Genomic DNA, 13,516 nt, shown 5'->3' on the forward strand with positions numbered 1-13,516 from the left:
TTTATCTGTGCTTTTTTTCTATTTAGGTATGCCTCATTTGTAAAAACCTCAAATGCCTAAATACCATGTCAAAGCTAATCTGTGTTATGTTTGCAGGAGGGTTTTATAGATTGAGATGTTTTTGGTATTTCAGAGATGCAACTGAATCTATCTAGAATTTAAGTTGCCAGAGTCAGCAACAAAGAGCTTTGAACTGATAGAAAGCTGGGAAGGTGACCTTTGTATATTGACTGAGCCTTATTCCTTGGGTGTTATCCTGGAGGGGAAGCTTGCAAAGATCAGTATCTGTAAGTCAGTAGTGGCTATTGGTTTAGTAACAGTCAAGGCAGAACATAGGAAAATAAATATCTTTCTTCACTCTTTTTTCTTCTGTTTGCTGCTAGGGACTCCAATAGAAATCATGTGCCATCTTCAGCTTGTCCTGCGAAACCAAACTGATGATATTCAGGATTAAACCAGCAACAGAAGAAATGTTTTATGCATGTCTAGGTTATAAAATGATGGAGAATTTCTTTTGGTGGAAATGATGAAAGTAATGTTAGCATAACTCTGGCTTTTGTTTTGCATTGGAAAGCACTGTGGACTAGTCCCAGGCCTTTCCATAATGCACGGCTCCAAACACATGCACCAGCAGTAAACTCCTTGCCTTTTTGGCATGAACAAGGTCATAAGGATCCTAGAACACCCTTAAATCTTTTCTCACATAGTAGCATAGAGCAGAAGGGACCTTTACTATTTGCAGGCTATCTGCCTGCATTGCTGTATCTTTGATTTCACTTTTGAATAAGTAACCACAAAGTCAAGCTACCACATCTCGCTCCAGCCTGGCAATTTTCTAGCCTATCCTGGCAGCATATCCCACTGTCCTACGTCCTTTCCAAGACACGAAGCTTTTCCCTATCTTCTTGCAATTCATCTCTCCTCTTTCAGCTCCAAGGTCAGAAAGCTGTTGCTGAGACTTGGACTAAATGTCTACATAGGAGAAATTGCCTTTGGGAACTCCTATGGTGCTGACCTCTATTTAGGGGTTGGTTTGATTTTTATTTTTGATGTAAATCATAGTACTTCAGCACATAGGCCAAAACTGACTGTTCCATTGTATTAGACACATTTCAGCTTAGTTATTACAGTGGAAGAAAGCACCAGCAGAAGAATGGGAGTAAGAAGAACAACAAAACTTCTGTCTCTTTAGGAAGGGAGATAGAGAATTCAACCATCACATGTGTTTATTGTCAAGAGTTTCTCCAACTTCAGTTGTAAAACATGATTTTTAGCAGATTTTTAGCAGAGATCTGAAGGTTTGTACCAACACATATATTCTGCCTCTCCAAGTACAATGACATGTTTAAACTTTGGATAAGTGGCATGGCAGTGTACAGTTCAAAGATTAAGAAGGCTGCCCTTTTCCCAAAATAGTTACTGGCAGACCTGAGAACATTATCAGAGCCTCCTATGCATTTGAGCTGTTCAGCTTTTCAGCTTTACAACATCAATTTCTGAGAGGTATTACTGAGTTGAGAATGGCCCAAGCCCAATTAGAGACAGCCTTGACAAGTGCCTCTGTTTGTTTCTCTTCCTACAGACATGGAGGCAGGTGTGGGGAAGAATTCTGCTTTCCCCTCATCCAGCAGCCTAGGAGCATTTGCTCAGACTTCTCTGCTCCCTTACACTGGGGTGGAAGATCTCTCTTCTACAGTGAGGAGGCAAAAAGGGATGCAGAAGGCTCTGCTCCTTTAGGTGAGGATGGGGAGACAACAGTCTCAGTGTCATGTACAGCTGAAAGAGAAACAGCCTTACACCATCAGAGCATCCCAAGAAATCCAAGCCTAAACAAGCTCTCCTTAGAATCATAGTCATAGAATCAGTATGGTTGGAAAAGACCACTAAGATCTTCTAGTCCAAGTATTGACCCACCACCACCAGTACTGATCACCATCATGCCCACTAACCCTGTCCCTCAGTGCCACAGCCCCATGTTTCTTGAACACCTCCAAGGACAGTGATTCCAACACCTCCCTGGAAAGTCTGTTCCAATGCATTACCACTCTTTCTGAGAGTAATTTTTTTCTAATATCCAACCTGAATCTCTCCTGTATGATTTGAAGTCTTGTCCTTATGAAAGAGATAGTATATTAGGAGAATGGGAATACTGCATGACCACCTTTAATGCATTTCGCAGGAAATTTTGTGGCATCAGTGTTTGTAACAGTTTGTTTTTCCACAAACCAAAGTGTGCTGCTAATGTTAAACTAACTCTGAGCCTCACTAACACAGAATAATATTCTTCTCTGGACAAAGTGCTTGGTTTTCTGCGGGTTTTATTATTATCAGTTTAGTCCATGAAATCTTTTCCATATGGCATGGACTTTCTTATATGTGAATCTCAGCTTTAAAAATGCTCCCACTGGAAGTAAGCTCAGCTATTCATAATTAAAATGACATTTTCCAGCAGGATGTCTGTTCAAAGCATTCAAGACTGTTCATCTACCTACATTCGTAGAATCATAGAATCATCATGCTTGGAAAAGACCACTAAGAAAACCTAGTCCAACCATCAACCCATTCAAGCCTAGACCACCATACTGCTGCAGTAGAATAAATAGATCTCATGCATTCGTGTCATTATTAACTAATTAAGGATATTGATGTTATTACCCACAGCTAACTTTTCAGTGAAAGGGAATGTTAATATCAGAATATTACCAGACAGACATACAGCAAAATCTGATGACTACGAGTTGAAAAGTCAGATGTTTCATTCTTTAATAGACCTCTGTATGATGTTATCATGGGCTGTATTCAGTTTCAACTCTCCTGAAGTCTTCAAGTTTAGATGAGGCAAGGAAGATGAGGATGATTTCATTTTTTTTTAAATCTGCCCTTATTCAAATGGAAATTACAGGATTGCTGACAAGACTCCTTTACTTCTGTTAAGCTGTACTTTGGGATAGATTACCTCTGTCCCCATAAGGGACTTTGACTCAGGAACATCTGGATTTACTTGCTTATCCTCCTCTCAGCTGACTTGCAGCCATCTAATGTATGGATGTTGCATACTGTTGCTCTTCCAATTTACCCTGGACCAAGCTGAGTACTGTGTAGACCCCAAGCAGACCATCAATGAGCCATTTCTGCTGAAGCATCCAAGAGGCCTGAATATTTATCCTTTAGACAACTTATCTGCAGCCAGGAAGCATGGAGGGATCAAAAGTTTGGAGGCAATCAAAGCAAGATTGGCATCACAGCAAAACAGCCTCCTATGCCACACATATTCCTGAGTGATTTAAATAATTATAAGTGCTCTCAGCATCTTGGATTCCCTAAGCCTTCACTTTTAACACTGAAATGAGTCTTAAAATTAGTTCTGAACAACAGTGCTGTTTACTCCATTAGTGCTGGTGCGATGGGCACATCCTGTAGGATTGAAACACAACCATCCTGAGTTCATCCAAGCCATGAGGATAATAGATATCCCTTTGTAGCATCTTTAAGGCACATTTTGCTGCCCAAATAGGTGCATGTGGAAGGGCTAGTTTGGTACTTCTTGCTTGCTCCCATCACTTTGTGTTGTGATTTAGTCACCTGATTGCTAAAAATGTAAATCCCCTTGCTGGCAATCTTGCTGCGAGTTTGTTTCTCACTTTAAAAATCTACCCTTTACCTGGCAACCTCCAGGCAGTTTTTTTCCTTCTTTCCCATACATGCATGTGTTTCCTATGGTCTCTATTAATTCAGCTGAGAACCATCCACATTAAAGTAAGACAGTAGCTACTTTCAGACTGCTTTGTACTGAATGGGAAAGATGTTCCTGCACAGATTTGTATTGTCAGGGTTAAGTGTCTTCTCCCTGTGAGTTAATTGCTAAAGAGATTCCAGCACTTGGGATGGACATCAGGAGGGGCCCCCATGCTCTACAACTGCATGGCATGAAAGCAGAGGCTTTGTAGCCTCTACGGTAAGCCAGGGCTTTGTTTCTTCTGTGCTTAATGCCAGCTTTGAAAATGATAGAAGTGTCACTCCTGACTTCCCCCTTGGCAGGAGCCCTTTGATCCAGTTCCATTAGAGAAGTTTGAATCACATACATATTCCTCTCTCCTTCCCAGCATCTGGCTTTGCCTTTGTTTCAAACAGCAGATCTTTATTTCTGCAGAGTCAGCAAAAGCCACGCTGAACAATGCTTGGCAAATTTCACTACCCTGCCTGTTCTTTCCTATTAGCTGCTCTCGGCAGCTAAAAAGACTTTTGCTTTGTCTGTAACCCTGTCCTGAACTTCACATAAAGGCTCTGGACTCATTCAGTAATGCAGCTCTCAGTTCAGTTCTGAAATCCAGTCTCAACTCTCTGTTGGTCCTGGACCAGTACTGCTCCAAAACCAAGTGGAAAAATATATGCACTCTTTTTATGCCATTCTGTGGCATTTCCCTATTTTCTGCTCTATTACTGTTTCTACTTTATTTTCCTCTTCACATTCTTAGCTTGTCCCTTCAGACACCTGCAGGATGTGCCCATCCCACCAGCACTTGCTTTGGCATCTAACAGAGTAGTGAGAAAAAAAGGACTATTGATCAGCACTGTAACTCATTGCTATTCAGAGCTGTGTGTCTCTCTGGCATGCTCTGCTGCTTAACACAATTAATTCCCTTGCTTGATGGCTACCTGCACTTCTTTTTGTGCTGTCTCAAAAGCTGGCAGCTCTGCTCCTGGATGGGAAAATACGGCTTCTCTCTATGGGAACCTCTTTGCACGGGTTGAAGTTCAGATGGTGGTGGTTGTGTCAAACACAGGCTTGTTCCTCACTGAGGAATCTGAAAATTGAGTGCCTGTGTCCTTCTGAAAAAGAAGCCCTGATTATGAATAGCGTGTCTTCCCTGTGACATGTGGTTAATACCCTGCATTTTTACAAGCTTGTATAACTGACAACTATTAAAAGACGAATTACATTAACAGTTATAGGGAGGAATGCTACGTATAGTATAATAACTACTGCAATAAATTTTGTTATGAAAGTTATGTCAGATTTTCTTTCATTCAGCCATAAACCATCTGTCAGCTACCTCGTGCCCCATGTACCAGCATTCAGCAGTTCAGCTCCTCCATCCAAAAACGATGTCCCAATATCTGGCACCAACATTTCTTATTCCAAGTATCTTTGTGTTGACAGGCAATTTCTGCCTTGCCTTTCGTTGCAAACCAGGTATTGGCTACTCCAAAACTATTCAGTGCTCACCAGCAGGTTGCAGCTCCTGGTTATTGGGACTGGTTAAGAAAAAGAATCTCTAAGGAATCATGCTTTAGGTACCCTTATGGCATCCCTGTGTGCCCCTGTGAGGTGTGAAAGAGCCTTTTAATGGTTTCAGTGTTTTTGGGGAACACCCAGTTGCCCATGTTCACCAATGGCTTCCTCAGTGCAGAAATAGGATGATCTGTTAACTAGGTAGATTAGCAGTGAGAGAGAATAGCCTGGAGAATAGCCCATCCATCTTGGTGGGATTACTGGCTTTCTCTACAGCCTTCAAACAGGGAGCTCTTTCTTTATGAGTCTATGGAAGGAGCTCTCTAGGTTCTGCAATAGAGCTCTTAAGCCTCTGTTCATGTTCTTGCTAGACTGGCTCAACACAACCCCTGTAGGTTAGACCATCTGAACTTTAGATGATACAGAAGCAGAATCCATACTTTGATATCCCAGTGAGTACATATTTCAAGTTTTTTAATTGATTTCCATGAATTCAACTTAAAAGCATGCGTTATTGCTGCTTCTTTCCCACATGAAATTCTAAATAAAGTGAGCCAGTTCCTCTTATTTTGCTTTTCTGTTAAATCAGCCACAACATAAACTATCATCTTTGGAGGTTTGTATTATAAGAAGAAGTAATTGCAGTTACAACTTATTTCAAACAAAGAAAGGAAAATTTATCATTCTGTAAGAAAAACAAGACAGCTTTCCCATTTTCTAATCACTTTTCATCGACATTCATCCAGAGATGGATTAGACAGCATGAGCCACATTAGTCTTTCAGATTCCCTGCTATATGCTCTGAATAACTTCATTCTAGTCCTGGAGTCATCAGTGTCATGGGGAGAGACCATTTGGGTCACGAAATATCCTTCAAGTTGACACTAGAGGCGATGAACACAGCGTGGAAATAGCTGGTTCCAGGGGAGTTATCTCAGAGTGCTCTGTAGAAAGCACTGAGTTCCTTCTCGGGTCATTCAGGGTAGCCATAAAATTTGGGTATTAAAAATAAATAAATAAACTGAAAGGCAAGGAAAAAGGAAACAAAGAAAGAAGGAAAAAAAAAAATAAAATAAAAAAAGGAGATGCAGCTTAGAAGCTTGCACATTTCATTGTGATAAAGACTCATTTGCCCCATATGTCAGATTTTACCCTATCTTTGGCATCCCTCCCTTCCCAACCCCTCATTCAAAGCACTGTGCTCTGCCATCCTGGCACCAGCCAGGAACCGATAAACATTCTTCCCTTCCCCAGTGCCCAGAAGCTCCTGGGCTATGTCAAGCCAGAGTAATGGTTCTGTCTCACTGAGTTACTGGCAGAGCATGCTCTGCTGCTTTCAGCTCCTATCTTGGCCCATTCCTGGCTGTCACCAAGGCACCAAGCCCTGGCCCAGCACCAGGGCCTTTTTCAGGCAGATTACCCAACCACCTCTTTCATTTTTATTCTTTTCTGTACGTAGCTCAGTTTTCCCCTATCTGCTAGGGCTGCTTAGACCCCTCAGCGTGGCTGGGGGACAGTGCCACCTGAAGCATGATCCAAGAGGCATTTCTGTATATGACTGAGATGCAATTAAAAACACTTATATATGGAGGGAAAGAAAGAAAAGAAGCTTTTCCCAGGAGCCTGGTAATGATTCTCATGCCAAGAGGGGAAGACTTTCATTAGTCTGCCAGCATACTTGCCAGAGCTCAGCCTGGCTGATGGCACTTAACCTGCTTAGTTCATAGAATCATGCAATCATTAATGTTGGAAAAGACCTCTAAGATCATCAGGTCCAACCAGTATTGCCCACTAAACCATGTCCCTCAGTGGCATATCTCCACGTTTCTTGAGTTCCTCCAGGAACACTGACTCCACCACTTCACTGGGTACCCTGTTCCAGTGCCTGACCTGAATCTTTTCAGATAAGATGTTTTTCCTCATATCCAAACTGAACCTCCCCTGGCACATCTTGAGGCCATTTCCTCTTGTCCTATCTCATCTTACTTCTTACAAATGCAGCCTTTCTGTACTACTGCAGGGACATGGTCATGTACACTGCTCTAGGGGATTCTGGTGCATGGTAGGACTTGATGATCCTTATGGATCCCTTCCAACTTGCGATATTCTATGATTCTATGGTAGTGGTTAGCTGATGCATCCCACCTTCACTCATGGCATTATGAGAAAATTCTCATTCATTTATGAGAAGTGAGAACTAAAGGCAAGCCTCCCCTCTCTATTTGGTGATCGCTTGAGATTCCACTTCATTTTCTTGCCTTCAGTTGGCTTTGAAATCAATAAACTTATCATCAGTCCATTACACTGATAAACCAGATAGGAACAACAGACCCAAGGACAGTCTGGCCCTGTCTCCTCTCCTCTTCAGAGTCAAAGTGACTTGGGAAAATTAAAGAACAGGGCAGTCATATAATGCAGCCTCAAGAAATCAACCTCATCCTCCAGTGATTAGTGCTGAAAGACCACAAGAAGCAGAATGCTGTCACTTCATTAAATCATTCAGGTTGGAAAGACCTCTAAGATCAAGTCCAACAGCTCTTGTGTTGGAAGAGATGATCACTACCATCAGTAGCCTGCTCCTACCATCAATAATGCCACAAAGTGTCATACCTCTAGCAGGTCCATCTTTCAGGGCTGAAAAGCCTGAAGCATCTATGACTCTTCTTCCTACAGAACACGCTCCATAACTTTGTTCATGTTTCACCCTCTTCGATTGCACTGTACCTTTTTTTTTGGTGGGGAAGAAGGTCTGTTGGGAAGTTCATGGAGTGCATATGATATAATCAAGGTGCTGAGTGAAGTTGTGCACTGTCACAATGATGTTTTCTCTTTCAATCTCTTTTCCTTTCCTTATGATTTCTATCATTAATCTTTTCTTAATAATTACCAATGTTTAATGCTTTTTTTTATCACTTCTGAGTCATTATTGCAACCCATATGTCTTATTCCTCAGTGACATATCCGATCAGAAGTCAACGTTGTCAATCTGAACTCATGAGTTATTCATTTTTTTCCTATTTCAGTTCCATATATGGATTTACAGCTGATCTGACTCCGTAGCTCATTCATTACAAAGGCTCTGTGGTTTGCTAATTGCATTCAGTCTATATGATGAGATCTGGATGCAGTGTGAAGATTCACACTGTGAAGGAGAGGCTAATGGTCAGGAGCATGGCAGGCATAGGGACTGTTAAAACAGAGTCTGGTTGGGAATAGAAGGACCTGATGCTGAAGGTGAATGTAAAAGTGCCATCAAAGAAAGGCTTTCATTTGAAAGAAAAGATGGAATTATTTATAAACTTTAGCATATGATCATTTGTGCTGCTCTCTTTTAAATAACACAGCAGTGGACGTCAGTAAGGCACTGAAACCATTATAGGAGAAAAAATATTTTTCACTGAGAAGAGCAACTGTGGCGAAGGTTTTTATTCCTCATCTTTTGGAAAACTTACAGTTTCATGTCAGTTTTTGCTCCATTTGTGCTTTTGTCTTTATGTTCACCACCTCACTGCATCTTTTCATGGCAGACTAATGGTCTGCAGAAACACCACAGGTAAAAATTTCACCTCAGGAAGGCTTGAATATGTCTCATTATAACACCCACAGAGATGAAAAGGTTTTAGGTTTTACTAACTGTAATTCTTACATGAGTTCCAAAATAAATAAAGGAATTAGTCTACAGTTGTATCATCTTTTCTGTCATATTGCTAGTAATCAGAATTGTACTATGGCATGGAATAAAGCAAGAATAACACAGGGCATAAGAGAACCTGTGTGTCATAAGGGTTAGTGCAAACCACAGCTGCAGAATTTAAAAACTGGTGTTTTGCATTCTTCTCAACAATAATTTTCCAAAATTTGATTAAAAAAAAGCCCTTTCTTTCAAAGCTCTTATAAAAAGTTATATTTTCTCCCCTTGCATTAAAACAATGATCATTTCAGAATGTTTTCACATCCCATTGGAGAGAGGACTTCTCCCTGAGCCTATCACTTATAGAATCACAGAATCTTTAAGGCTGGAAAGAGTACTAACACCATCAAGCCCAACCATCAACCCCTCCCCACCATGCCCACTAAACCATGTCCCCAAGTGCCCCATCTCCACATTTCTTCACCAGGGATGGTGATGCCACCACCTCCCAGGGCAGCCTGTTGCAATGCATTACCACACTTTCAGAGAAGATCCCTGCCAGGATGCAGGGGCAACTCCAAACACACCTTATATAATGGGTGAAAGTTTAGAAAAGGAGAAATTGTGGCTTGAGTGAGGTGATGAAAGCCAACCCTGTTGTGATGAAGATGCAGTGTCTTTCTCATTGTCATTGCAAATCACAGGCCACCTAAAAGCTCTTAGGGAGGAACAAATTCAAAATCCAAATCAGGTGGATTAGTGTGTATCAAATGGGCATTTAGGTTTCAAATGGGGCATCACTCATCTCTGTAGCATCCTACAGTGTAATCATAGTCTATGTGTGGCTTTATCTCCTCTCATCAATATATTCTGGTAACATTATCATCCTGGACTGCATGTGATCTCCATGCATGTCTCCTCATCTTATTCCCAGACTTCTTCCCTCCTTGTCACTCCCATGCATCTGCCATTCCTCCCACCCCTTCTGCCAGTCTCCACTTTCTTGTTGGCAGATGGCTCAAAAGAGCTCTGTTCTCCTGCCACGGGTAGTGGAAACGTTTTCTCACCCAGTATTGGAGTGTTTTGAGGGGATAATTAATAGTGAAAACCATCACTCTTGGTGGAGGGTGCCAGTTTAGTGTAACGGCTCATTTAAAATCGTTGCATGGACCCCCCTTCAAGAGTTCACCCATTTTACAGGGTCTTACGTAGTTGCAAACCAGCAGAAACATTGAAAGGCATTCCCAGGACTGATATCCATGGTGGGACACTAGCATAGGAGGGGACTAATAACAGTCAATATACCCTTGAAGGCTTTGTGTAGAGCTGACGGCAATGCTTTCAGCCTCAGAGCTGACATTACAACCCATCTAACAGCATGAGTTCACTGGCAAAGTAGCCAGCATACTGCAGTTCCATTGCCCATAAATAGCTGTGCTATGTAATGTACGTAAAAGGCAGTCAGTGTACATTCAAAGAGACCTCAACATAATCTGCATTTTCACACAGGGATTTCCTGTAGTAATAGAAAATGATGTTAAATTCTTGAAATTGTTTTCAGTTTTCCAGTGGATTTGTGAATGGCAAAACCCTTGGATGAAAGCTGAAGTATCTAGGTACTGTGCTAGAGACAGCAAAAGAAAAAAGCTTTTTTCTTCCTGAAAATAGACACCAAGTGAAATTTTCACTGAAATCGCACATTATCTTGGATGAGAAAGATTTACTTTGGTGTAAGAGTAAGGAAAGTGAAAAAATAGCATTTGTTGCATCTAACATTTATCTAACCTTTATTTCTCTCTTATTTTTTTTTCTTTCTTTTACACTTTCCTCCTCTCGCAGCAAGAAAAACAGCAAACACCAAACAAGAGACCCTGGGAAGGAATCAGGAAAGTCCAGTCCCCACCGTCATGGGTTAAAAAGGACATCGAACCTGTGGCACAATCTCCCCTAGAACTAAAAACTGTAGAGTGGGAGAAAACAGGGGCCACCATCCCTCTGGTGGGACAAGACATTATTGACCTTCAGACGGAGGTCTGAGCGGAAGGGGAAGAAAGGGACTTTTTTTTCCAGAAAACAAATGAAACAAACAAACAAAACCACGTTTTAAAGAAATGATTAAATTAAATCGGAACCGAGCGAGAGAAGTGTTTGGTTTCTTTTGAAACCTTTGGTAAGACGGAGTAACTTTTGTATTGTTCTCAGCAGAGTGGGGAAATATTGCTTTATAGAGTATAGTAGATGTAGGTTCAGGACAACACAAGCTTTGCCAGGTAGGACTGGAGAAGAAGTGAGCCTGGAAGAGAGCGAGGAGGAGGCAGAGGGTGGGGAGGAGCTGTTGGGGAAGAGCCCTGTCGAGATGCTTTGGGGCCACTGCCATACGCCAGGACCCTTCCTGCTGTGCCACGGAGAGCTGCAGAAGGACACCCAGAAACCACCACCATGAGCCAAGAAGATAGAGGTTGTCTGGGGAGCACAGGAGGTGACATCGGCGGGAGCCTCACCGAGATGCGTTGTGGCTGTAGGTCCTGGAAGAGACACAACCTATGGCATCCCTTGCTGGTCCTCATTTCCCACCTCTCCCTCATCATCTCATCTGAGAAGGAAGGAGCTGGGATCTGTCAAGCGGTGGCTGAGGAAACGTCCCCACTTCTTCATGCTATCACATGATCTGGTGTCCTGGCATCTCTGCAGCATATCCCTAAGGGGGTCGGGGGGAAGTGGTGGCGAGAGTCACATCACCTATGGCTTAGAGGGAGAGGTAAGGTGGGGCTTTCTCCTCTCAGCCCTTCATGGTGGAGCTCCTGTGCACCCTAAGGGATGGGATAAGCACTGGAGAAAGGAACCACCTCCAAAATCTGCTCGCCCAGTCTCCAGGGAAAAGGTTGAAGGTGTTAGAAAAACAGACCAACAAGAAGAATGTAGGTCATTTCACTGACTGTTACATAGATAAACTCAGCACGGGCCTTGCAAAGGTCTGCTTGGCCTCCTTTTTTTTTTTTTTTTTTTTTTTTTCCTGTTACTTTTCCTTCCTTTTGGACTCAGATTTGTTCCAAGCTGCTCCTCCCTGGAAGGCAGAGAGAGAAAGAGGGAAAGACAGATCCACCAATGTACCTGGAGATATTTGGTATACAGAGATGTTGCCTTAGGACATTGAGACAAACTGACAACACGAATAACGTCCACTTGGAAACAAACAAACAAACAAAAAAATAATCTATTTTTTTCCTTCTTCTTTTCTTTTCTTCAATAAAAAGAGAACTTGAAACCCGAGACCTTTCCTTTCTTTGGCTCTTGTCGTTTCGAATGCCTTTCTGTGCCGTACGAATACACAGGCATGGGGTGAGGATGCCACCTACTGAAGGTGGAAGGCAAGTTGCTGCATGATAAGTTTGGGATGGTGGGAACACGCAGCCCCATTGCTGCTCACTTGCAATACTTCGCTTTGCTTTATTCACTTTCAGTTGTGATTATTTTCCCTTCATTGGCTCTTCTCCTTCCCCAGTGCCCAGAGCAAACGGGCAGGTTTATACTCCTACCAGAACAAAAAGGTGGAGCTGGTCAGTAGAGTGGGACATTTTTCATCATAAAATGTTTTTTATTTCAATATTTAAAGAATAGCAATTTTTTTTTTCATTAGGCATTTCTCAGAGTTATTTACAAAAGGAGATAAAAGCTCTCTACATTTCACACCCAAAAGTGTTGTGCAATATTTTTAACCTTAAAAAACAAACCACTGACATTTCAAGAGGATTTTTATTTCTTTTATTTTTTCCTACCATTTCCAACAGTGTGATCCTTATGGCTCCCTTCCAACTTGGGATATTCTATGATTCTGTGACATTTGGAACAACTCTCCCAGCTTTGGAGACATGCTGTGGCAAACTTCTGCTTGTGAGCAGCCATATTGTTCCAGACAGCAGTAAAAGTTGATCAGGGTCTGCGTTGTTACAGTGTGTTTGAGTTTCTCCTTTTTTTATTATTTAACATTTTTAGGGCAAATGAATGAATACAAGAGGTGAACCAATCACTGACCCCAGCCTTGCTTCTCTCATTGAGAGACATTGCTTGACATCCAAACGTCTCTGCTTCCTCTTTCCATTGGGCCATGTGGGTTTTTGGTCTTAAAGGGCAGTGGCATCTACCTTGCCATTAAGTGTGTAACATACTGGATGAATGGAAAGAAAAACTAAAAAAAAACCCCACAAATCCAAACATTTTAAAAATAAAGAAAATTATTACTTATAAAGACTGTGATAGTATCATCCAATTTTAGATTATTCTATGAAACAGGAAAGCACAAAGGCCTCCCTCAGATGCTGGGTTGTATGATATTGTAATTATTATAGTTACACATAATGAATTTTAGCACACAGATATCTTTATACTGTGTTTTAAACCTTTTTTTTTTCTTTTTTTTTCCTCTCCTCCCATGCCCAACCAAACCTCCCCTTTTCTCCCCAGACCTTTCCCACTCACCCATTCACTCCAGCCGATTTGCAGGACATTAACGGTGTTATGTAATTACAGAGATAAATGTTTGTTTAATAACTGTTGATATTCGACTTTCTCTGCTCAATTCCTCCAGTTAATTCTGTTTTCCCTCACCCTGCCCTGCCCCATTCCATGCCTTCCCTTCCCTCCTATGTTTGTCA

At 41.8% G+C, this 13,516-nt stretch overlaps 1 protein-coding gene across 3 annotated transcripts in view; it reads left to right on the plus strand.

Annotated features, from left to right (window-relative positions):
* The window catches only part of ADGRB1 (adhesion G protein-coupled receptor B1), a 198,265-nt gene extending 186,131 nt beyond the window's left edge, over window positions 1–12,134 (plus strand). For all 3 annotated transcript variants that reach the window (XM_042870068.1, XM_042870067.1, XM_042870069.1), the window contains one exon: window positions 10,704–12,134. In XM_042870068.1, the coding sequence (XP_042726002.1) occupies window positions 10,704–10,901 (198 nt within the window). In that variant the 3' untranslated portion in view covers window positions 10,902–12,134. The remainder of the gene's footprint in view (window positions 1–10,703) is intronic.
* The last annotated feature ends 1,382 nt before the right edge of the window (window positions 12,135–13,516 follow it).

Source organism: Lagopus leucura, unplaced genomic scaffold, assembly GCF_019238085.1.
Source record: "Lagopus leucura isolate 7727_CA_CO unplaced genomic scaffold, USGS_WTPT01 Super-Scaffold_100002, whole genome shotgun sequence".
In the NCBI taxonomy this organism is placed as follows: Eukaryota; Metazoa; Chordata; class Aves; order Galliformes; family Phasianidae; genus Lagopus; species Lagopus leucura.